The sequence below is a fragment of the Anguilla anguilla genome, chromosome 9 (genome assembly GCF_013347855.1).
Source record: "Anguilla anguilla isolate fAngAng1 chromosome 9, fAngAng1.pri, whole genome shotgun sequence".
In the NCBI taxonomy this organism is placed as follows: domain Eukaryota; kingdom Metazoa; phylum Chordata; class Actinopteri; order Anguilliformes; family Anguillidae; genus Anguilla; species Anguilla anguilla.
The window spans coordinates 6045287-6068517 of record NC_049209.1 but is presented as its reverse complement, the minus strand read 5'-3'; the positions used below and the strand labels follow the sequence as shown (position 1 = coordinate 6068517).

General features: G+C 43.0%; 2 protein-coding genes across 2 annotated transcripts in view; one reads left to right on the top strand and one right to left on the bottom strand.

The window, feature by feature from the left end:
- On the top strand, positions 1-7121 carry samsn1b (SAM domain, SH3 domain and nuclear localisation signals 1b). Its single transcript, XM_035435401.1, has 8 exons — positions 1-200; positions 1384-1464; positions 1596-1733; positions 2242-2365; positions 2990-3141; positions 3362-3574; positions 3971-4121; positions 5889-7121. Exons 1-8 carry the CDS (start codon positions 147-149, stop codon positions 6050-6052), a joined length of 1077 nt encoding a protein of 358 aa, XP_035291292.1. The 5' UTR covers positions 1-146; the 3' UTR covers positions 6053-7121.
- A 1576-nt stretch (positions 7122-8697) lies between these two features.
- Positions 8698-23231, bottom strand: part of gdpd5a (glycerophosphodiester phosphodiesterase domain containing 5a) — a 47121-nt gene continuing 32587 nt past the window's right edge. The window contains exons 8-16 of the mRNA XM_035434361.1: positions 22331-22476; positions 21297-21379; positions 19826-19976; positions 19155-19376; positions 18568-18725; positions 18099-18246; positions 17334-17416; positions 13171-13286; positions 8698-11622 (exon numbers count right to left, since the gene is read on the bottom strand). Coding sequence (XP_035290252.1) covers positions 11531-11622; positions 13171-13286; positions 17334-17416; positions 18099-18246; positions 18568-18725; positions 19155-19376; positions 19826-19976; positions 21297-21379; positions 22331-22476 — 1199 coding nt within the window. The 3' untranslated portion in view covers positions 8698-11530. The remainder of the gene's footprint in view (positions 11623-13170; positions 13287-17333; positions 17417-18098; positions 18247-18567; positions 18726-19154; positions 19377-19825; positions 19977-21296; positions 21380-22330; positions 22477-23231) is intronic.

Genomic DNA, 23231 nt, shown 5'->3' with positions numbered 1-23231 from the left:
CAACATGTCTGGTTTTCGTCAGCGTCATCTCACATCCTGTGTGAGGAAGCCCAGTACTGCGCTGCGCTGTTGTTTAGTCGATGAGCTACCTGGACCTATGATATCTCTTTTTCTAAAGGCTGACATTACAGAATAAATTCAACAAAATGCTACAGAGGAAACAATCAAATGTTTCAGACAAATCAAAGAACAAACCAAAGGTAGGAAATTGTCAAATGGCTAATTTACTATTTTTCTTGAAAGATTTCCCCTTAAAGCTCAGTGGCATTTTTAACTGTCTAACAACTACTCCGGAGGGCAAGTCATAAACGTGTGTATGCCGAGCAGGTGTGAGCAGCAGACTGTGTGTTATGGTCTCTCTGATGGTCAATTTACAGCGATGCGCCAGTGCCAATGTGACAGATGTGGTGACTGGCCCTGTCAAAGGTCCAGTCACATTAATCAAATGGATGAACTGAATGCTTTATTGCAGTGGACTGCTATGCCATTTAATAGAGATTGCACGGATTGTCGGTTTACATGATTATTTTGGAGTACGGTTGATGAATCAGCAGATTAAAAAGGACCTTTTCAGATGTTTAATAATAAAAGGAGCGGCGGACGGATTTAGCTCATCGTTTTAACACTGACAGTGCGTTGGCTCCCTACTGCACAGGCAATGCTTAGGACCTGGCCTCTGCACCTCGGTGGCAAGAGTTAAATGTGGACTCTTTCATCAGTGGTGGCAATCTACTAAAAAATGAATTGCTGATAATCTCCCTACTATAACACATCCAGTACCTTGAATGAAGCTCAACCAATGTTATTTAAAAGTTGTTCACTTTAATGTTTTTTTTTTGCTGTTGAGAGTATCTTTTCAGGCAGAAATGTGTGTGTCAACTGTTTTTGAATAGGGACTTTTCAGACAGAAATACGTGTTCACTTTCTTTGAATAGTACCTTTGCAGACAGAAATACACACATTAACTGTGTGTTAACATAACTCAATATCAGTCAAAGTTATTAATTATAAAAATTATTACTATAAATTATTAATTTGTGAAATTATAGGTCAGTTGTCTATAAGGGTTTTGCTTAAAAACCTTCAGCTAAAGACTTCCACTCCTTCCTTTTTTATCAAGTAGTCATGGGTCACAGTTATGGGTAAGGGAAGTACAGAATGAGCAATAAATATTAGTGCTTCATGGAAAACTGTTTCAAGCACAGTAACCTTAATCTTGATACAAATACTTTGTATCAATGCCAAAATGCACTTTGGAAGACATACAGTAGTTACAGCCACAGACCACAGAACAAAACATGTTCTTCCTGGATTACATACAGCCTGCTGTCAGTATAGCACTATATTCAGCTGTAGTGAGAAGTAATCTTTCCTCTTGCACAGCGATCAACCAGCTTTGGGAGATTTGATGCCTTCAGAAATCATCCATCACCAAGCAAGCCAGAGGAAAATGGCGGGGCTCTGGTAAGTAAAATAAACTAGCTCAACTCTGTAATGCAAAAAATAGTACGTGAAAGCAAATAGTAAAATGTGCCTATGTTACTATAGTTGCCAACACTGTCAATGTGTGTGTGTGTGTGTGTGTGTGTGTTTAGCCTGTTGAAGGGGAGTCTGAAATTGAGAGCTGTGATCAGAGCAAACATGGCAGCATTGGAAAGAAAATGAAGGCCATCTCCTTGACTATGCGCAAGAAGATGGGCAGGAAGTATGTGAAGGCTTTCTCAGAGGAAATGGTGAGTGTGGTGAGACACCCCGGCCGCATGTCCACACTACACTACACTTATGAGATGCGCCGATGCCTCTGCAGGTTCTGTTCTACTCACTCCACAGAACATACATTACACTTTCCCTTTTGTGTTTACACATTCTTGCCCTTCAAGATTCGAGGGTAGAAAACATTGAAAAGCTTAGCTAAATACGAACTTCCTCAGGGTTGAAAGATCCTACCTTAATTTCTGTACTCAACAAGACAGAGGACCAAAAATAGGTTGACTACAAATACCTTCTACGTGTCAGTTAGGGAAGGGAGTTGGGGATTAACAGTTTTTCGGGCCAGAGAAGGGCAGTGCCCTGGAGCAAAGTGGGATGCTGAGCTGCTTTGCAGGAGGAATTAAACAGAACGCCTTAGCACTGAGCACCACTGCTTTAAGTTTCCCTTTCGTACAAGCTCCACGACGCTGACAATGACTGAACGCACACGTGGTCAAGTGACAGCCATGCATGTGTTGATCTTGAACCCAGGCTGATGATGTGGACCACGGAGGAGAGGAGGAGGGGGAGGCCGAAGGTAGCCGTCCCCTGGGAAAAGGTTCCAGGAGGACTAGCAACTCCCTGGAAAGCCTTAACAGTGGACAGAGCTCCTCCAGTAAGTGTGTCGTCCGCACGATCCCTTTGTCAGCTTCTGCCCTGAGGTGATTCTCATCTGATGCCTCAGATTGAAGACAGAGGAACATGGATGTGCTATTAAAATTACACTGTCAAGCAAAAATTTGAATGCATTTTACCGTGTTTCTGAGTCATCGGGTTATATTTATTAATTCCTGTACTAAACGTGGATGTACACTGATAGCTTAAGTTGTCAAAATTTGAACTTAAGTTGATTCACATCAGTTCATGAAAATTAAACCTGAAAACCCATGGAAAAGGGATATTATTGATATTTATTAAAGTTTCAATATTGAAACTATAAACAATACAATTCCATTAGAGATTAATAGTTTTGAGGAAATCATACATATACTGCTGTAAAATTTTTCTATTACTTCCACTTCCCAAGTATGGATCTGAGCAGTTCTGTTCAGAATCAAAGTTGTTATAAATTGTTAGCAATTTTAGTTATTACTGTATGTGTTAGTGCAGGTGCAGGATCAGATTTTTGAAGGGTTCACATCAGCCGATTCAGTAACTGCTGAAGGATCTCAGTCTCAAGCCTTCTTTTGGAGAGTTTGTGCTCCATGTTCATGCTTTCATATCTACTGTTGGTGCTCAGGCGGTGTCACCAATGGGTCTGATAGCTCCACCAACAGAGACAGCCTGAGACTGGAGGAGGATGTCCCGTACACCGGACATTTCTGCGGGAGAGCCAGAGTCCACACTGACTTTGTCCCAAGCCCGTACGACGCAGATTCCCTCAAACTAAAGGTAGCCCATCTACGGCCATTAGGCCATTCTCAGTCTTACTCAGTCAATCTGCATCAGTCTGAATCGTCTATTCAGGGCTGTGTCTGTAAAGCCTGCCCAGAAGAACGATCATGATATTCCAGTTGACAGATCCAAAGGATTGCATTTGACTCTTAGCCTCCACCCTCTGTCAGTGTGCTGCTGTGCCTAGAGTTCATTGTTTACACCATTTCCGATCCAGGTTGGGGACGTAATTGACATCATCAGCAAGCCGCCCATGGGTATATGGACCGGCATGCTCAACAACAAAGTTGGAAATTTCAAATTCATCTACGTTGACATCATTGTCCAGGAAGAGGCCGAACCTGAAAGGGTTCAGGTTCTGCCACAGAGGCAGAGCAAGCACCTCCAATCCGGGACTCTCCAGGAGCTGCTGGAAGGCCTTCATTTACAGGTGACGATCTGTTAGTGAAGTCAAGCAAAGTCCATGTGCATTTACAGCAAATTCTTTTTGCGTTGTTACACGAGGCTTTAAAGCCAAGGGGGAAAGTGTCAAGTTAAAGTCCCAAAGTATTCATACTGTAAATTTGTCTTTCTGTGGATGAATTAAATAGTGGAGTGTTTTTGGTGTGTCTAACAACAAAAACAACAACAACAACAACAACAACAGAATCCTTGGGATTCCTTTTCAAAAGCATAACGACTACTTCCTGTTGATCAAAAAAATATATATTTAAAATAATTTCAAATCTTAATTAGATATAAATGTTAAATGGAAATTTCAATTGTAAGATTCCGATCATTTTTCCAGAGAAAAGTCTGATGTGACGTATGAAATTAAACATTTCAGGAGTACACCTCATCGCTGCTTCTCAATGGCTATCAGACAGTGGAGGACCTAAGGGATTTGAAGGAGAAACATCTCATTGAGTTGAATATGATGGATCCAGACCATAGGCATCGGCTGCTGGCCGCTGCAGAGGGCGGCATCGACGCAGAGAGTGAGTAACGATGCTGGCTGCATCATATCAAAGTCTTAAGTCAGGGCTGTGGTTCTTTTGATGTCCTGCAAGAGTGCTTTGCCAAGTCATCGCATATTCTCAAAGCCATTTTCAGTTACGGGACAGATTCAGCAATGACCTCCAAGGGAACAAAATGTACTGTAACGTATGCAAGAATTTCTGAAACAAATCTGTAGCCACCATCCCTTATACCCTGTACATACAGAACAGGGTAGAGAACAACCTTTTCAACAGAGAGTGGCCATGTAGAACATGGAAGACAAAGCGGTAAATCAAGATAATTAAAAAATACATTACGCGTGCGGGAAATTACACATATAAACACATTTGATAACGTTTGGAAAAAAGGGCCTCTTTAGAATTAGCAGGCGGGGGCCTCTGACAGGAAGTGTTCTTTTTAGTGTGAACTTTTGAAGTGACTGTGGTTTAGCGCTATCTGATGGCTTACATTTTGGGTGTTAAATAAGAAATTTGGTTTCGCAAAGTTAATAGCACTGTTTGTTGATCGAGTATGAAAAGTATCATTGCAAAAAAAAAAAAAAAAAATTCAAAGAATACTGAATACAAAATTAAGTTTAATTTATATCTAGCATCAGGCTTAACGGTTTCAAACCTTGTTTCAGTCTCCATGAGGAGAGTTAATACACCTTACTAATGCGGTTCACCTGAAGGGTTTTTTTTTGTTCTGAATTGGGCTGGCTGTATAGACAGGTCTAAATGAGGACATTGTTGGCCACGTGGTGTTGGAAGTGGTTGGCAACTGACGTGTAATCCAGTCACTTAATTAAAAGCAAAAACCCCGGCTAAAACACTTGGTATGAATTAGCATATTCGATGATGCAAAACCCTTTCTAGGTTTTGTGTAGTATTTCCTTTTTCCACAGCTAAACTCGAGTTCTGGTAAAGACATGACATCACACAGATATTGAAACAGCAGACACAGTGTAGTTTGGGTGTGTGTCAACTCGGTATAGAACCAACTATAAGTATCAAATATTTGGTTCAGCCTCTTAGGGACAAGTCAGGGGTTTTGCCTAGCATCCCCACTAACAGGGGTGTAGCACAAAATTCTGGGCCCTATACATAAGCAGTCTCTGTGGGTCCCCTTCCTCTCTTGATCCATATCCCTCACGCATCATTCCAGGCTTTTCGAGGGCCCTCCCACCATTCAGGCCCTGAGTAGTCAGTCCCACTTTTCCCCCCACTATGACGCCCCTGCCCACTAATCAACTTTCTACAATACTTTTACTGAAAAAAATCAGCCATTATTTTGCTGTTCTAGCAGTGTCCAATAGTCCAGAATGCAACAGCGTGGCTTTGCAGGGAATTTGGGGAATGCCCACGGTCTCTCACTTTGCTTTTAACCTTTATACTGAGTGCTGCTAGCTAGCTAGCTAGCTAGCTAATGTCAATCTAGCTGGCTGTGTACACTGTACCCCTTCTCACAAAGGGGGGGGTGGTGAAAGTAGTTCTGGGTAATGAAAGAAAGTAACACACTGGATCAAATCCAGAAGACGCCAGACAGAATAGCAACTGAAAATTTGTGAATAGTGACAAAGTTAAACACATTACACGTCAGATAATAAACCCTACACATTTACTGCTACACGTTTACTAAGTGACCTAGCCAAGAATTGTCCTTTAAGCATTTGGGTTATTAAGATGAAAATGCTCATCTGCAGTGTTACTATATTATTAAAGTCTGCTGGCAGACTGATTTCCTGACGGCCTGAACTGTTCTTGCAGCACAAGGTGAAAATGAGACGGACGGCAGCCCCGGACCAGAGTCTCAGTCAGCCAGTCCGAAGTTGGATGATGACTGCACAAGAGACTCAGGCTGCTACATAACGTCCGAGCCCACAGACAATGGGAGGGAAGACGCAGGAAGCCACCCATCGACCCTGAGTTAGGCCGAGGCCCAACTGCAACTGTCAGTGTCACACTTCTTCTCCTACTTCATTCTGTCACATCACCTAATGTGCAATTACATTACATAGTGTCCCCCACTGTGTAATTCTGGCCCCAAGTGGTTCCACCATAGAGCATTAACACTGGAGCTGGAGAGGGTAGAAGGGCCAGGCGATGAAGCCTAGGAAGTAATGGGAAACTAGCCTCTACTGCGCAAAACAGCTTGCCGCCCATTGAATTCAATTGAAATAGAGTGTAGAAAACCAAGGTGATTTAACAACCAAAGAAACCTCATGTCAGTTCTTCATGATCATAAAATTCATTTTGTGTGCAATTTGTTTGGGGAAGTTTGGGGAAAATATTGAAATTTATTTACTGTACATTTTCCAAAAATATTAAACATATTTTTTTATAATCTGCTTTTCATATGTAACGATTGTTACTTGAGTTTCAAAATACCATTGGAGAAGTTTTATTTTGCCTTCAAAAGCTTGGTATTCCCCATCCACTTTAATGAGGAGCTCCATGCTTTGCGCTCAACATGCACAGTGCAGGTTTACTTCCAGGGCTTCACAGCTTAGGTAGGGTGAGGTCATGCTTTCCTGTCTAGTAAAATATGCATGTCTATGGGTTCCATGGACCTCTATATTTATACTGTATCTAAAGTATTTTTTTATTTTTTTGTTTCATTCTGTTCCTTATACCACATGACCAGATTCCCTGACTTGACAACATGTCAAGTGACTCCTTGTCAGACTGGGTTACAAGAGTGCATCTGAGGCCAGGGGAAACAGCTAGGACTATTTTGGCACAGTAGCGGTCGTTATGGGACATTAGCGTCCATGCTGTAGTGTCTATGTTTGTGTGTGCACTTGCTTTTATGCTAGACAGTGTTAAGCTATTTCCAACAGCCTTGAGATCTTTTACTGAAAAAAAAGAATACACTGTAAAATGAGTGCACTGGGCCATTGGCAAATACTGTATATACAATAACTTGTTTTGTATTTCAAGATACTATGTGACTGTAGAATACACACATGCATTACTAAAGTAATAAAAAGGTTACTGTGAGTTTGTTCTCATTTCTTTAAAATTAGATCTGGTACATGTTGTAGCCTACATTGCGAGGTTTGATTCTTTGATTGAGCCACATTTGTCACTGACAATCCAAAGAGAAACTGACATGGATGACGTTAGACTGCGCTCAAAACTATCTGACTATTGTTAAGTTACACAGTATGACCACAAAGTTAGTTGAATAACCGTTTATAGACGTACAATTCACTGAAATACACACAAAAAGTAATGGATCAGATATAAGACATACTTTTATTGAACCCTGTGGTGTAATTTGTCCTCTGCATTTGACCCATCCTAGTTACTTAGGAGCAGTGGGCAGCCACAGTGCAGCGCCAGTTCTGAGGCTAGTGCCTTGGTCAAGGGCAACTGCAGGAGCGCACCTAACATGCATGTCTTTGAGATAACAAGCATGTCCCTATTTTCAGCTTGTCTTTATAATGTATTTTCCTCTCCATTCCCATTAACATAAGAGCAGCGGTAATACTGTTTTACTTTGCTCCTGCCTCCCACGGTTAAAGTGTCAGATATGGTTTTTGAGTGCTCACATTTGCCACCTGGTGGTGGTTGTTAATCCATTACTTTTTCCCTGAAAAAGGTATTTTTTATTACTCTGAAATGTACATTATTTTTCAGTTTTTGGTAACCTAAACTTTTTGTTAACCTCTAGCAATTTACCACTTACCTTTGTATCATTTCAGGTCATTCACTGGACTTGAACTGCTTACATTTCAATAAAACTGTAAAAATAGGGGTTTTCTAAAACTTGTTATCGGTAGTGTATGTACAACTGGTCCTTAATGTGGCCACTTATATTTTTACCATTGTATGACTTACTGCCTTTGAAACTTAATATTTTAAAATAAAAATTTAAAAGGTGTCTGCATTTAAACTACTTTGTAATAAACAATATCTTTTGTCCAAGTGCTTCATGGATACAAAACTATGAAATAACGCAATAATTACGTATAATAAAATGGCCAAATTTATCTTTTATCTCAATACAAACAGCAGAGTGGTATGAACTGTGGTTGTAGGAGCTTGGAGGTCTGAAGCTCCAAGCTTCTACAACCGCAGGTTGTACCACTCTGCATTAAAAATGTACATACATAACTTGTGAACACTCCATTCACTTTGAAAGATTGTACCTTAGGGACATATTCATTTATGGTAATTATTTCCATTAAGAGTGGCATGCCATTTCTAGAAAAAATTGCATTAGCCTACCCCAAGCTGGATCATTTCCAATCCAGTCACTTGCCCCCTGGTGGGGTAATACTGTAGCTACATGGTTAAAGCTAAAGTTACGCCCAAGTACAAATAAATTACATACTGGTTATGCAGCAAATTGTACTGAAAACTATAATCGAATCTGAAAATGAATGTTATTCTTTAATATTTTGTTTACTTAGTTTTATAATCATTGGTGACGAGATGTTCTTTAATGTGGTTCAGTTCATCCCCCCACCCAGTCAGGAATGTACAAGCAGTTACACAAGACAAATACATAGAACCTACTCGCATAGTGAATGCATATAATGTATGTATAAATGCTGTGGAACCATTTGAAGTGAGTCAAGAAATTTTGCTTTATTAGATTTGGGTGGGGTAGGGATAGAGGGAGTTAAATAAATTAGCATTGCACTGTATCTAAATGAATTATAAGAACATAATAATGAGCCCCGTTTAGTGAAATTTGAATTACTGAATGTTCAAAAGACATCCAGGACATCTCTCTCCAATGATAGCTTGCTATTGGTCGACTGGTATTGATCTAAAGCTGATGATTCGATAAGAATATTCATTCACAGAATAAAAAATACAATGTAACAAAAATTAATAAAAAATAAAAAAAAACAGACAAAAGCAGCAGTGATAACATAACACATTCACTCATTTCATACAATGAAGATGTTTCCAGCACATCTTGGACACAATACTAAAATCTGTCCCAACCAAAATACAGTATATGTAGTACATTTTTAGCAGGCTTACAGAGTTGTAATAAGATTCAGTGATTCAATAGAAAGATTGTATGAGACATACAACCACATTCAACAGAAGAAGAAAAAAACGCTACTTTGTATAAAAGGTTCTCTGTAGCCACGATTGAAGATGCTATGGTGATGCACTCTTCCCTGGGTCTCATGTGAAGCAGTTAAATTGAATTCAAGAGACGCCTTTAACCTATAATATGAAAGGAGACATAACAAATACTAACTGCTAAAACTGCCTTCCAGCAACACACAGGGAAGAGAAGCCTGTGGGGGAGGAGACAGTTGTTTGTATGGGCAGTGTACCAGCCTGAAAGGTAGTTGGTTTTAAAGAAGAAAGAACATCAGAATGACCCCATTTTCTTTTGGAAAAGTTAACATAATGGCCTGGATTGAAATATTAAATATGCCCAGGCATTTTATGTGCAATTTTTAAAATTTATTTCACGTGTAGCTGAATTTCTCATTCAAATAATTCATTTTAATTTGCTTTTACAAATAAGGACCTATTAACATGAATCAATGCCAGAGCGTTTTTTGTGACATCTACTTCAAACTACTACTTCTACCTCTCAAAAGTATTGCTGTTGTTCTTTACCTGGATATTGACAAATTAAGGCAGCCCCAGGTAGTCCACTGATTGGGGCAAACTAATATGGAAAGATAACAATAAATGTGGGTGCAATTCAGCCGATTCATTGTTTTCTCCATTTTTATACCATACTGCATAACATATTCTTACTTCAATCAAAAATTGCATACATCAGCACTGTTCATATATTTCTACAAACCATAAATTTAATGTCATGTTTAATAAAATATGACATAAGCAGAACACATGCAATGGACTTTTTTTATAATCTGATAGTCAAGTGCAGTGAATTTTCCTGTGGAGGATGCACAAATTGAATTAATACCCAAAGACTAGAACAACATTACTGCTTGCAATTAAACCACATCTCCAATAGAACACAATATCTGATGCACATTCTATGGCCATAATGTACAGTTATAAGCACCACACCACGTAGCATAGCACAGGGAGGGTGGGAGTTCCAATGGTTTCATTTCACATACTTCACATACATTATTAGAAAGCGCACAAATTTCACCAGGTTCAGTTAATGGGTTCTCGTTACCTGAGCAAGATATCCATATCCTCATGTTTTTAGAGTTCCAAGCCTTTAATACAGCCACTGGAAAATCAAGCACAAAGTGCTGTATCCTTAATTTAACATGAAGTTCCATTTAAACAAGATTTACCCCAACCTCCCGGTTTGGAATTCCCAGTCCCCTGTCCCAAATGCTAGAACGTACTCTGTTCACTGGGCAGAATGCAGACAACCATATTCCTTGTCAGCTCTCGCTTCTTGCCATACTACAGTGCACAAGTCCGGCTCGGACAGACACGAGTCGGAGATAGAAACTTCACGCCCAGCTCATCAGGTGAACACCGGATCGACCAGCAGGAGTTGCTATCGGGTGATGAGGTGCTTTGATCCCAGCTGGGTGAAACCTTCCCCTCCCCTAGGGGACTCTGGGGCTGATTGTGTGTCGCCCCACAGGGCCACACAGGCCACGGACAGCACTGGCACCGTCCGGATTCCACACCAGACTGTGGAGCCCATCCACACACTAGAACAGGATAACTGGGATTGAGCCCCCCCCCCCCCAGCAGAAGATTACCCCTCTTTGATATAGTTTCCCCCATGTGCATGGTTTTTAAAAATCTAATAATATGTCATATGCAATACGTGCTTCCTCTTGGATTAAAAATAAACCTTTTATATCACAAACACACAGTGTACTAATTGGTGTTGGATGGTTTCCTACCGCAAACCATATCAGATGTGTTTTAACAAGACAAGGCTGGAAGCAAAACTGTTTCCCTGAAGCGCAGCAGCCAAGTAACAGCAGATTGCCTCTGCGTTCATTACTCTACGAGGATACTGAAAAGAATGAATGGGGAAAATGTATATAGCCTGGCCTTAATACCCACAAGAGTTTGGGGCAGTAGAGGAAAATGGCTGCCATCTGAAACAGAAACCTTAAAAATAAATTTCCCCTCCACCTCCTTGCTTTGAAAGTCGGCTTTGTTGGAACTTGTTCTTGGTGACCACCACATGTTTAAATTCTATGTGGAATATCTTCATGCTAAACACAACAGAAATGAGAGCCGTTTTTACAAAAATGTACACAACCGGTGAAGCTTCAGTCTTCAGTCCACAGTAGTTCAGAAAATATATTCCCATTCATTGGTGTTTTGACTGTATCCTTTAAAACAGTCGTGAAAAAACAAAACAAAAAACAAAACAAAAACATCACTGAAAGAAAGGAACATTACTTTTAAAAAGCTTGGTCTCTTTCTTTAGTGGGTAGAAAGTCAGAGATACAGTGCCAGTTCCAATATCAGTGGGCGATGCCTTCATTGGTGTAGCCGTCGTATCCATTCCCCGAGTACAGCGACAGCTCCTCTGCGCTGCTGGTGCCATTGTTTATTTCTACCAGGACGGCACAAGAGAATCAATCAATCCATCGACAAATACATCTCATCTTCACATAGCACCCATATCAACCGCCATTGCGCTCGGCTACGACCCGGTCTAGGTCAGATCATAACAGGAAGAAGGAAAAGGGGAGCGAGAGGGGAATGGGTAATAGGAATGAAAACTACAGACAGGCGAGCAACTCCGGTCCCTATCTGCCAACCCGAAACTAGCCAACTAGTCTTCAAAGTCTTGCTGGGTACAAACGCTGAGCTTTTTAATCACAAGAACAATTAATCCGCAAGTTGAGACCAAGAATCTGAATAGCGTGCCGCCAACAGAGATTACAATTCCACCCAGTTACCTTAAAAAATAACAGAAAACAATGCAACTGGAGTCAATATACAGCAAGCAGAAAGGAAAAATGAGAGTCGAGGTTGAATTGAACGAGTCAAACACACAACATCCACTGGGCAAACAAACTAGGGTTAAGGCAAGAATCAGAGTAAAATAAAACGAGTCAATGGTCAAACACAAACTGTCTAAACCAGAAGTTCTAGGCGAGAATCGAACAAAATAAGGTCAAACATGCAAAGTCAAACAAAGTAATCACTATCCACAAGTACCCAGCATGAAATTCGAAGAGCTAGTCTCCACTGGTGAATGGCAATTGGCAGCTTTTGCAAGCCAAGTAACCAGAAATGGCCAATTTGATGACGAATCAAAATTATGAGAGAAGCATGCAGCAGAGACAACTATAAACAAAAAAACTTATGACAGAGGTCATGATGAGCTCACAAAACACATCACAGAAGAGTGACGAGACCATATTTTCCCCTCCTCCCTTCATTCCAACCTTGCTTCTTGTTAGCAAGCCCTCAAAGCTCATTTGCCTTACTCTAACCAAAGTGAATGTTGCTGAGAGAGCAGAAGCAATTAGCATCCCATTGAAAAGGCTGTTAGGTTTTTTCTGAAGAGCAACTGACACAAGCTTACTTTTATTATTTCTGAAAGGCATCGAACTGCAGCCAAACTTTTAGTCTTAGCTATATAAAATTTCAATAAGCCATCAGGGAGAGAAAACTTGGTTGGGCACACCAAAAATATTCCAAGTAGCTGGCCTTTACAAGATATTGTAAGGCTTGTCGTTTCAAACAACTTTCATGGTTTGGTTTGTTTTTGGGTTTTTATTTTCAGAAAAAAAAAAAACTCCAAGAGCCCTTTCACCAGCTTGATGGATTGCAATCTTTTCTGATTGGAGTTGATGGAGGTGGAATGGGCAGCAAAACTCACCTCTCACATCCTGTAAGTACTGAGCTCCCATGCAGGAGGGGGGGGGGGGGGGGGAGGCGGGGGTCAGGCAGTTAGAGGCTGTGGAGTGTTGTGGCACAGTGGAAGGGTACTGGAGGAGACGGGAGGATGGAGGAATGGAGGGAGAGCAGACGCACACGAGACGCACTCTGAGACAGAGGAAGCATGCGTCAGCGGCAGAACTGCGAAGCAGGAGGAAGAGGAGGAGGACGAGGCTGCGTGAGGGCCCCGCCGCGTCTCCGCTCTCTTTACCTGAGAAGATGAGCTTCTCCTTCATGAGGCTGACGTCGCGGCTGGAGCTGCGGACGGCGGCGGCGCTCAGCATGATCTGCTCGGGGTTGTAGCTGCGCATGCCGCTCAGCCTCCACCTGCGGCAGGGTGCGGGGGCAGAGTGAGCAGCAGCGCCACGTCGCATCTACCGCCTGCCCTCAGGGATCAGCGCTCTCGTGTCAATGAACGCATGCACAGATGCACGCATGCACAAGCGCACGTACGCACAGATGTGCGCAGAAATGCACGCATGCACAAACGCATCAAATGCTTGAGAAATATACACTATATGACCAAAAGTATGTGGACACCCCGTGTTCTGGGGCTGTTATTCATGGTTTGGGCTAGGCCCCTTAGTTCCACAGTGAAGGCAAATCTTAATGCTACAGTGTACAACGACATTCTACACGATTTTGTGCTCCAGTTTGGGGAAGGCCCTTTCCTGTTTCAGCATGACAATGCCGCCGGGCAAACAGCGAGGTCCATATAGACATGGTTTTTTCAAGAACGGTGTGGTAAAACATAACTGGTCTGCACAGACCCCGGACCTCAACCCTATCCAACACCTTTGGGATCAATTGGAAAGCCAACTGCGAGCCAAGGCCTAATAGCCGAAACAGTGCCCGACCTCTCTAATGGTCTTCAAACGGAATAGAAGCAAATTCCAGCAGCAATGCTCCAACATCTAGTATAAAGCCTTCCCAGAAGAATGGAGGTTGTTATAGCAGCAAAGAGTGGACCAACTCTGTATTAAGGCCAATATTTTGTATGAGATGTTGGATGTCACGTGTCCACATACTAGCCATATTGTGTATGTACACAGGCATTTCATCAACTGTCGAAAATCATCAGTAGTTCCTTTAGTCCAAAGACGAGTTAAGTAAATGTCTTACAAAAAACATTCTTTCCTGAAAACCATCTAGTTTTTTGCTCATATAACCAACATGTACCACACTAAGGAACAAGAAAACATTGCCACTGTTACGCTCCATACGGTGATTTTCGAATGGATATACACAGTAAACTACATATAAACGTCAAGTGTATCATATTCTAATATATGGGATCTCTAAACTCAGCTGTTTAAAAATGTCAACACATAAAAAATGAACATATTGGACAGGCAGATACAAATATATTAACAGACATTTAGCACACCCTATAGCCATATATCAAGAGAGCTGAAAAGTAAGACAAACTGAACTCATTAAACCCAAGGAAAATTAAACTGTCCATAGAAATATTATTAAACAGCACAAGGGTGCACTCAGAGTGGAGGTAATGTTGAAGACCGAAGTGAAGTTTACTGTGGAAAGTAACAAACTCTGGGTCCTAATAGCTTCAGCCTGTGTGTGTTTCTTATTACAATGTGCCAATAACATTTCCCAGATTCTACGGCAGTCTTTCCCGTGAGATATACAGCATAGGCCAAGGATGGGGTTCTGGGGCCAGAACACTGAGACAGGGGCATAAACAACACAGACATTTAGTGTACTGCAATTCTGTTTGCCATGCCAACATTACTTTAAGGCTCAATCTGTTCACTCAAAACTTATGCACCAAGTAGGCCAAAAGTAAAAAAAAAAAAAAAAAAAACACTGACCAGGCATCAGTTATATGTGGTTATTACCAATGTTCCCTCTAAGCTGCGCGCGTGCGCAATCGCGCACTGCCCGCACATTCTCAGCGCACAAGAAAATCTATCCAGCGCATAAACAACATCAACATAACGTATTAATTCATATCTAATATTAGACCTAATCTAATCTAATTAATTCGCCCAATAATATTGTTTTTTTGTTTCTCACTCAGTGAGTGACAGGTGTCCAGCCAATGATACGATACGGTTCACTTACGGTACGAAGCCAATCATGGCATTGACGGTGCTTGCGTCTGGGCCCTGCCTATATGCGCCGTGCAGGTTAGCTAGCAGGTTAATAGATGCTAATACAAACCCCGCATCATGGCGAAACGAACAGGCAGCGACACATCCACTCAGCAAGCCACAGTAAAAAAGAAATGCAGTTCTTTTAAGATGGAATGGCTGTCGGAGTATGTGCAAATTGAAGAAAAAGCGGTGAAATTGGGTGAGATTTTTTCTTTTTCAAGTGAGAAAGGTCTACTCTGCAAAACATGCAGCGATGCCAAAGTAGCAAGTGAGTTTTCAGAGGGAAAAATGTGGACTGAATGGAAGCTGGACTATCTCAAGCGTCACGTTCAGCATAAAAGTCATTTAAAAGCTGTCGAAACTACGAAGACTCAAGATGGGACAGGGGATTGGTACATTATTGCGGGAGAGCGCAAAAGAGCGAGAGAAAAGCAGGACTCTTCCCATGGCCAAAGCAGGACTCTCACATACTGTATAACATCTACACATCCCATTTTTCAGATTTTTGTCTTTTTTTAAGTGGACCAAATTACTTATTTAAAAATAAAGCGTGCATATCTAATGTTGCTCACAGTAGTCCTCAGTTTGCTCAGGGAGCTTGTGTGTATGCCCAGATACATGAAAAATTAGAGGGAACATTGGTTATTACACACCGCCTTCTTTATGGGTTATCATTCCACACTTTTTTTAATCAATAACAGAAACAAGGAAAGGCAAGTGTATACATAGTGAGAAGAGACGGCAGAAAAGCGAGTGTGAAATGATGAAAAGAACACAGAAGAGGCAGAAAGGGGGGAAGAGAGAGCGACAAATGAAAGATGGAACAGGAAGAACAGTGGGGCAGCATCGAAGAAAAGCATTATGGGTCAGGAGAGGAGTCCTCGTTACCTGATCATGTGACAGCTGAGAGGTGCCAGTTATAGCAGAGAAGAGGAGCATGCACACCAGGCAGAGAGAGAGAGAGAGAGAGAGAGAGAGAGAGAGAGAGAGAGAACAGGGCGGAGAGGTCAGTTCTGAAGCTGGAAACACCCTCACACACACAGTCCCTAGGCACAGACACCACAGGTACACCGACATGAATGGAAAGTCAGAGAGAATGTGCAATGGTTCGCTTTGTATGAGAGGCATGCCAACACCTGGACAACACAATTTACAGAAAACAAATGAACTAAGATTCTAAGCAAATAAAAAACATAATGTAACTTAATGCAATGGTGAACTTTTAGAAGACCGCTACTTCTTGATCTTGAAAACTATGTTTCTTTTCCTGATTGGGAAGCAGACTGCCACAAGGGGAAACTCTTCTCGCAGGCATTATAATACACACTGAATATTTAAGAGCCTACACCCTCCAACAGATCCACAATTAAAATGCAGTTGAAACATGCAGAAAAGTACTCTTGCCATTCCTGGCCATTTTAAAGAAACCTTAAAAAAGACATTTATCATCTGTTGAATATAGGCACCATTTGCCCATTGTCATCACATTGCTCAGCAGTTTACTAAATAAGTTTATTCCAAATACATGCCTTAAACAAATGAAGGCAAACATATATATTTTTTTAAATCACATGAAGATGATCCAACAACAGCATCTTAGTGCTCAAACTATGAAGAGGGGCTGTCATAGATAATTTAAAAAAAGTATAGCTATAGATAATTTCATTGAAGTGGGAAATTCTTTCTTGAAAGCCATAATATGATCAGCTGACTCTACAGTCAGTTGGTTAAGGCTCCTCAGAAGGCCAAGACACCATGTTTTAAGAGTAACAGTTGTGCAAGTAGCTCTGGTTAAGGTCATCTGTTAAATGTCAGTAGCGTAATGCAATTTAATGTAATGAGCCCTGTGCTTTCAATTAGTTGTGGTGCTTGTGAATGGGTAATGAATGGACAGACTGAGCAGAAGTCATGGCCTGCGCCCATGCCACACAGCATGTGCACTTACAGCTGCACAGCCCACCACACCCTTTTAAACGCAGGTGACTGTTCAGTGCGGTGGACAGACAACCGACCGCACGTCAGTAAGCCTTTCTGCTTTATTTGAGGAGATCCCATCGAAACTTCTCTGGGCATTACTGAGCTGATTAGCAGAACAACAATACACAAATACACAAATATGGATTTAATGAGTGTGAATGTTTGCAAATAATGCATTCCTACTCAAGGTACTGACAACATAAGAGCATTCACTTAAGAGCACAAATATCACAAACATTTTCTGTGATTCGGGCAAACAAACAGTGAAAATGCTACTTACTTTTGGAATGCAAATATTCCTATTATAATAGCGAAGGAAACAAGATCCGAAGTTATCCAGACCATGCAGTATTCCTCTGGACTCTGTGACAAAAAGAGAGCGGTCAATTTTGGCACTCCACTAGATGGCAGTAAAACGTACATTTTAAAACACCGCAAATCCGACTGTCGATCTTTCACCAGGAGCTTGTCTGAATCGCACAAATGCCATTCTCGCAGAGGTATAAATCATGCATTTTTAGAAAGAAAACATACTCCATTGGCATGTATAGATTCCCATGGAATTATCAGCAGGTCAAGCTGTTACAAGGATGCGGTTTTGTAACGCGGTGCTGGAGGAAGCTTATGAGAAAACGGGGAATAAATTGGGCAGAGGTGCAAAGATAGTGGTGCTGGAGGAAGCTTATGAGTACACTGGGAATAAATTGGGCAGAGGTGCAAAGATAGTGGTGCTGGAGGAAGCTTATGAGTAAACTGGGAATAAATTGGGCAGAGGTGCAAAGATAGTGGTGCTGGAGGAAGCTTATGAGTAAACTGGGAATAAATTGGGCAGAGGTGCAAAGATAGTGGTGCTGGAGGAAGCTTATGAGTAAACTGGGAATAAATTGGGCAGAGGTGCAACGATAGTGGTGCTGGAGGAAGCCTATGAGAAAACTGGGAATAAATTGGGCAGAGGTGCAAAGATAGAAACAGGGAAGAGGAGGACTGCAGTGTGTCCTGTGTGTGGCAGGTGGCAGTGGTGTTGTGTGTGGGGAGGGGGGCTTACCATGAGCCAGATGGGGTTAGGCACCTTTTTAAGGATTTGAGGGGCGTCGGAGGAGATGGAGGACACGCCGCTGCACCACAGGACGGAGTAGAGCCACGGCTCGTTCACAGTGTACAGACTGAGGCTCACGTTGTTCGCCAGGAGCTCCCTGTTACACACACACACACACACGCACAAACACACGCACGCAAACACACACACGTGTGCACAAACACGCGCACGCACAAACACACACATGCACAAACACACACACATGCACAAACACGCGCACGCACAAACACACGCGTGCACAAAAAAGCGTGCACGCACAAACACACACGATGGGAGGAATTTGCATTCGATAATCATCATTGTGGTATATTACCTAGCCCAATAATGTAACAAATATTACTCTGAAAGTAGCCGACCATAACACAGTGATTACAGTTCAGTCCTGAGTCTGAGGCCTGAAGGCAGGCCATGAGCGTACCCGATTTCCACCGCGCTGGTCTGGCTGTAGTGCAGGTGGAGCCCCACGAGGCCTTGCTCCCGGGCAGCTTCCGCAGACAGCTTGGCCGCGGAGATCTGCTGGAAGCCTGGAGCCTCCCGCTCCACCATTTCGCGCCCCCAGTCTGGGGTCCACATCACCTGCGGAGAGCAGAGTCACACACTGAGCCGCGCCTCTGCAGGGCGGGGCCTCAGGGGGCAGTGCCCTCGCCACCAGCCCAATGCATGCATGACTAACGAAAACGGGCTGTAACTCGGGCATTTCAGTATCAATATGGAGCGGAGCGCGAGATTCCAGGAATACAAGACCAGGTCAAAACCTAGTATGTGGCTGGACCTAACACACATGATCCGGCCGACCAATGGTGTAACTTCCCAACTCGGCCGACCAATGGTGTAACTTCATAACTCGGCCGACCAATGGTGTAACTTCCCAACTCGGCCGACCAATGGTGTAACTTCATAACTCACTCAGTCAGTCAGTCAGTCACTCGCAGACATTCGCGTTTGTAGGGCTGGGGCCCCCGCTGGTGCGGCCCGGCCAAAAAAAGCAGCGGCCCGCGTCCTCACCTGCTCCTCGGGTATCCCGGATCTGCGGAACGCCTGCAGCGTGTCGTTGACCCAGCTCCCGTGGCGCGGGTGCTCTGGCGGCGGCCTGCGCAGGTTGAAGACGACCGAGCGGTTGGACCGGACCACCACGCGGAGCAGCTCCTGCAGGCTGCACACGGTCTGGTTCCCCGCCCGGTTCAGGTCCCTCTGGGACATGGACTGGACCGTCCGGTAGGGGTCGTCCTAGGGCGGAGGTGGACAGAACGGCTTCAGTCATAGGACCCGAGCCGCCTTAGCACTTGATGTGGGTGAAGCACCAGGACTAAAAATTATGTTGGCAGTTCTGAAGCTGCTGCATGTATCTAAATGCTAAGACCTTCCATTAAAAATGTATTTCATGGCTATCTGTCCATCAACAACATGATCAAAATACCAGAAAATTCTTTTGGTATTTAGGTACACCCTCTCATCTGAGAAAAATGTGCCAGAGTGATGTGTGTTTTGCACCACCGCGGCAGACACACCCAACGTGGTAGCAGAACGTTAGCGGAGTCAGCTGCTTTGGATGCAGATTGCAGAAAAGATACATGGACAACCACAACAAACGATCCGTTAGAGCTTCTAACAGTGCAGGGATCACTGTAACGCGACGGTGCTAAATTAGCAGGGTCCGCTCGTTAAAGCTGCGGCACCTTCAGAAACCACTGCCCCGCGTTGAGGGAGCGCAGCTCGGTCCAGTTGAACAGCGACGCGTCGCTGAACTGCCGGGCCGGGAAGACCTTCGCCACGTCCGTGGTCCTCCTCAGCGTGCGGTCGCGCATTAGGAAGGGCACTCCGTCCAGACTGGGGGAGGAAAGGGCTGCATCAGCAGTGTGCGCACGTACAGTACACACAGACATGCATGAATGCAGATATATATACACACACACACACACACACACACATACACACCCACACACACACACACACACAGACACAGACACACACAGACACACCCACGCACACACACACACACACAGACACACACACACACAGACACACCCACCCACACACACACACACACACACAAATGCATGAATGCAGATACACACACACAGACACACACACACACACACACAGACACAGGCACACACAGACACACACACACAGACACACACGCACGCACGCACGCACGCACGCACACACACACTGTGAGACTGAAGCTCTAGTGTCTGAGACTACAGCTCAAAAGTATATTTCTTTAACTGTAAAGCATTTGTGAGACTGAAGCTCTTAAGAGTGTGAAACTGAAGCCTTAGAGTCTGTGAGACTGTAGCTCAAAAGTGGATTTCTGAAACTCTAAAGAGTCCATGAGACTGAAACTCTAAAGAGTCTGTGAGACTGAAGCTCTAAAGAGTTTGAGACTGAAGACTGATACTGCAGCTGTATAATTTCTACAAGACTGACGCCCATGGAACTGAAGTCCGACAGAACTTGTATCTGCTGCTAATTGTGACGCTCTCTCCTGAGACAGGACCCGATTAATCACAGTAAGGTCACAGGCTCACTGCAGTCACGCCCACCGAGCATTATGGGTATAATCTGTGACACTCATTAATCCTCATTACAGTGCCTGAAGCAGCTTCGCCACAGGCCACCCTGACCGCCATGTAACAACCACAGTCATTACTCATTGATAAGTACGCTGAACTAGCTACAGGGTTTTTCATGAAACCACTACTGTACACTGTTTCTGTTTTTGAACTTGGAAACACAATCCGTACATTTTCAGCCTCTTCCATTCCTGTAAAAAATACTACGGAGATCATTTCACCTCGCACGTATACTATCTTTCACAAAAGCCCAATTTTTACCTTAACTCTGAGACAATATCATTCACTTCACATGAGCATCAAACAGAACGAACCCTGTTCCCTCGCCCCTTGCACGTACCCTCCGAACAGAAGCCCACATACATTTGTCAGAATCATACTTGTACGACGGTAGAACCTGCGTGATTCTTCTAAACGAATCAAGAAAAAGCAGCACACCGCCTGTGCCCCGCCGTGTAAGACAAGCGGCCACAGTAATGAGTAAGACTGATCCTCTGGTGGAGAGCAGTGATGTAAGACTCGGACGTCTATCGATTCCCCTCCCTGGCACAGAAGAGGGGCGGCTGATCACCTGACGGTCACGTCGGCCTCCAGCCCGTTGACCTTGTGCTGCACGGCTTTGTTGAAGGACATGACGGTGTTTTCCGGAGCCAGCTGGAACGAGAGAAGCCAAGAAGCAAGCGTCAACACCTGCCTCGGCTGGAGGTCTCGGCACGGCAAGGCCGCGCGCGACCTGGCAGCCTCAGAAGCATTCCTTGGGGCTCTCGAACCATCCATGTGTTTTCGACATGGAATTTGCTGCCAGCGTAGAGCACATGAGAACGAGTTCTGGAGCCCGGACACGCATGTTCTGAGACACATTCACCAGTACAGCAGATTCAAAGACAGAAACAGTTCTCTCTTACAGAAGAGATTTTAATCTCAATAAGTTAACCAGTATAAAATTTCTCCTTTAAGAGTTAATTCTATCTCCAGCTGCCCATGGATACACAGTGGGTGTCGAGCTCCAAGTCTGTTCATTCAGCAGGTGAAGTGTAACAACACCCTGTTCCTACCATGGGAAAGTTCAAACATCAATATCGTTTGACCTTTTTTTAAAAACTAACTTCCCTCCAAGAAAAATAGAGCTCACTGCGTACCAGTCTTAAGGGACATGCCAAATTCCATCTAAAATATGACTCAGTATCAGTATCACTACAAGGCCTATGCTTTCACTTTTGTTTTTGCAGGAACTTGAATCCTTTAGGCGTAATAGTGAACACCTAAACAGGATGACAGAATTCAATTGCATTTCTTGAAATGTGAACTCAAATACAACATGTAACACTGAAAAAAAATAATGCTAAAAAGTGTTTTTCACAGTACTTATTAAATTCCATTTGTTCTTCACTGTAAGTCAAGTATAATCAGTTGGGATTCCAATACCAATTTCAAAATAGTGATAGAGTTCAAAATGTTCCATTATCTGTTAGTCAAAAGGTTTATGGTCCTAGCATGGCAACTCTAAAACTGCAGGTTCTGTTATTAAAAAGTAAATTATAAAATAACCTCCAATAAACAGCAGACTCAGGTCCCCTCAATGGCTGGTTAGGTCAACTGACTCACCATTGGTGCTCCCCTATGGCCAATGACATTAGGCCGTTGTTTTAGACTGGCCCGGTCCATGAGGCACGGGGAGGTGATGGTGAGGGGGGCCAGGTAGAGAGCCAGGAGGACACTCAGGTAGACCAGGAGCACGACTAACTGGAACCCTAAAGAGGAATAAGATTATGCGTCAACTACGCACAGTATAATTACAGGCTACAGACACTGTACACTTGATCGCTAAAACTCAACAAAAATTCTAAATGTTTAAAAGATTAAACACATTTTCCCAGCACTAACGTTATTAAAGTAATACATAACCATTTCCTTTGACAGTGTCCTTTTTTCACCGTGATTTGCGTAGGCTAGTATTAGTATTAGTGCAGATTATTGGGTGAGGTTATGGTATGGACATGGGAAATATGTTCCTTGATCAGTTTCCAAGTAATAACAGGCATCTAATTAACATTCCCTGAATTGCTTCACAAAGAACAGAAGAGAGAAAGTGCCATCTGGTCTCACTTAGAGCAGATTTCAGAAAACAAACTGAAATCGGCTCAACTGAAATGTAAACTGAGCTAACCTATTGCAACAGGCTGGAACAATGAAAAATCATGTAAGATATAAACACTCCACAGTGCCTGTGTGAGCGATGAGCCCTGCTACTACACCCAACACTCAAACCCAGCACCTTTTACTGCTGTATCCCCTCAATGCATCTGAAGTTGCCCGCTACCCATCATATGGCACTTTTCTGCAATTAGCGTTCTTATATAGGCGACAGTGTTAGCTTTTGAACTCTGTGGCTGCTTTCATAACTTTGTATTTACAAGTACATCTTGGCAATAGTTTTGGTTGCACATTGGTTTAAACTGAAATGCCTGTGACAAATGTCCAATTATCATAGGAAGAAATGCACACA

Coding starts and splice junctions, on each gene's coding strand:
- samsn1b (XM_035435401.1), top strand. CDS start 147: ATGCTACAGAGGAAACAATCAAATGTTTCAGACAAATCAAAGAACAAA. Junction 201..1,383: donor AATCAAAGAACAAACCAAAG/GTAGGAAATTGT, acceptor CCTCTTGCACAG/CGATCAACCAGCTTTGGGAG. Junction 1,465..1,595: donor AGGAAAATGGCGGGGCTCTG/GTAAGTAAAATA, acceptor GTGTGTGTTTAG/CCTGTTGAAGGGGAGTCTGA.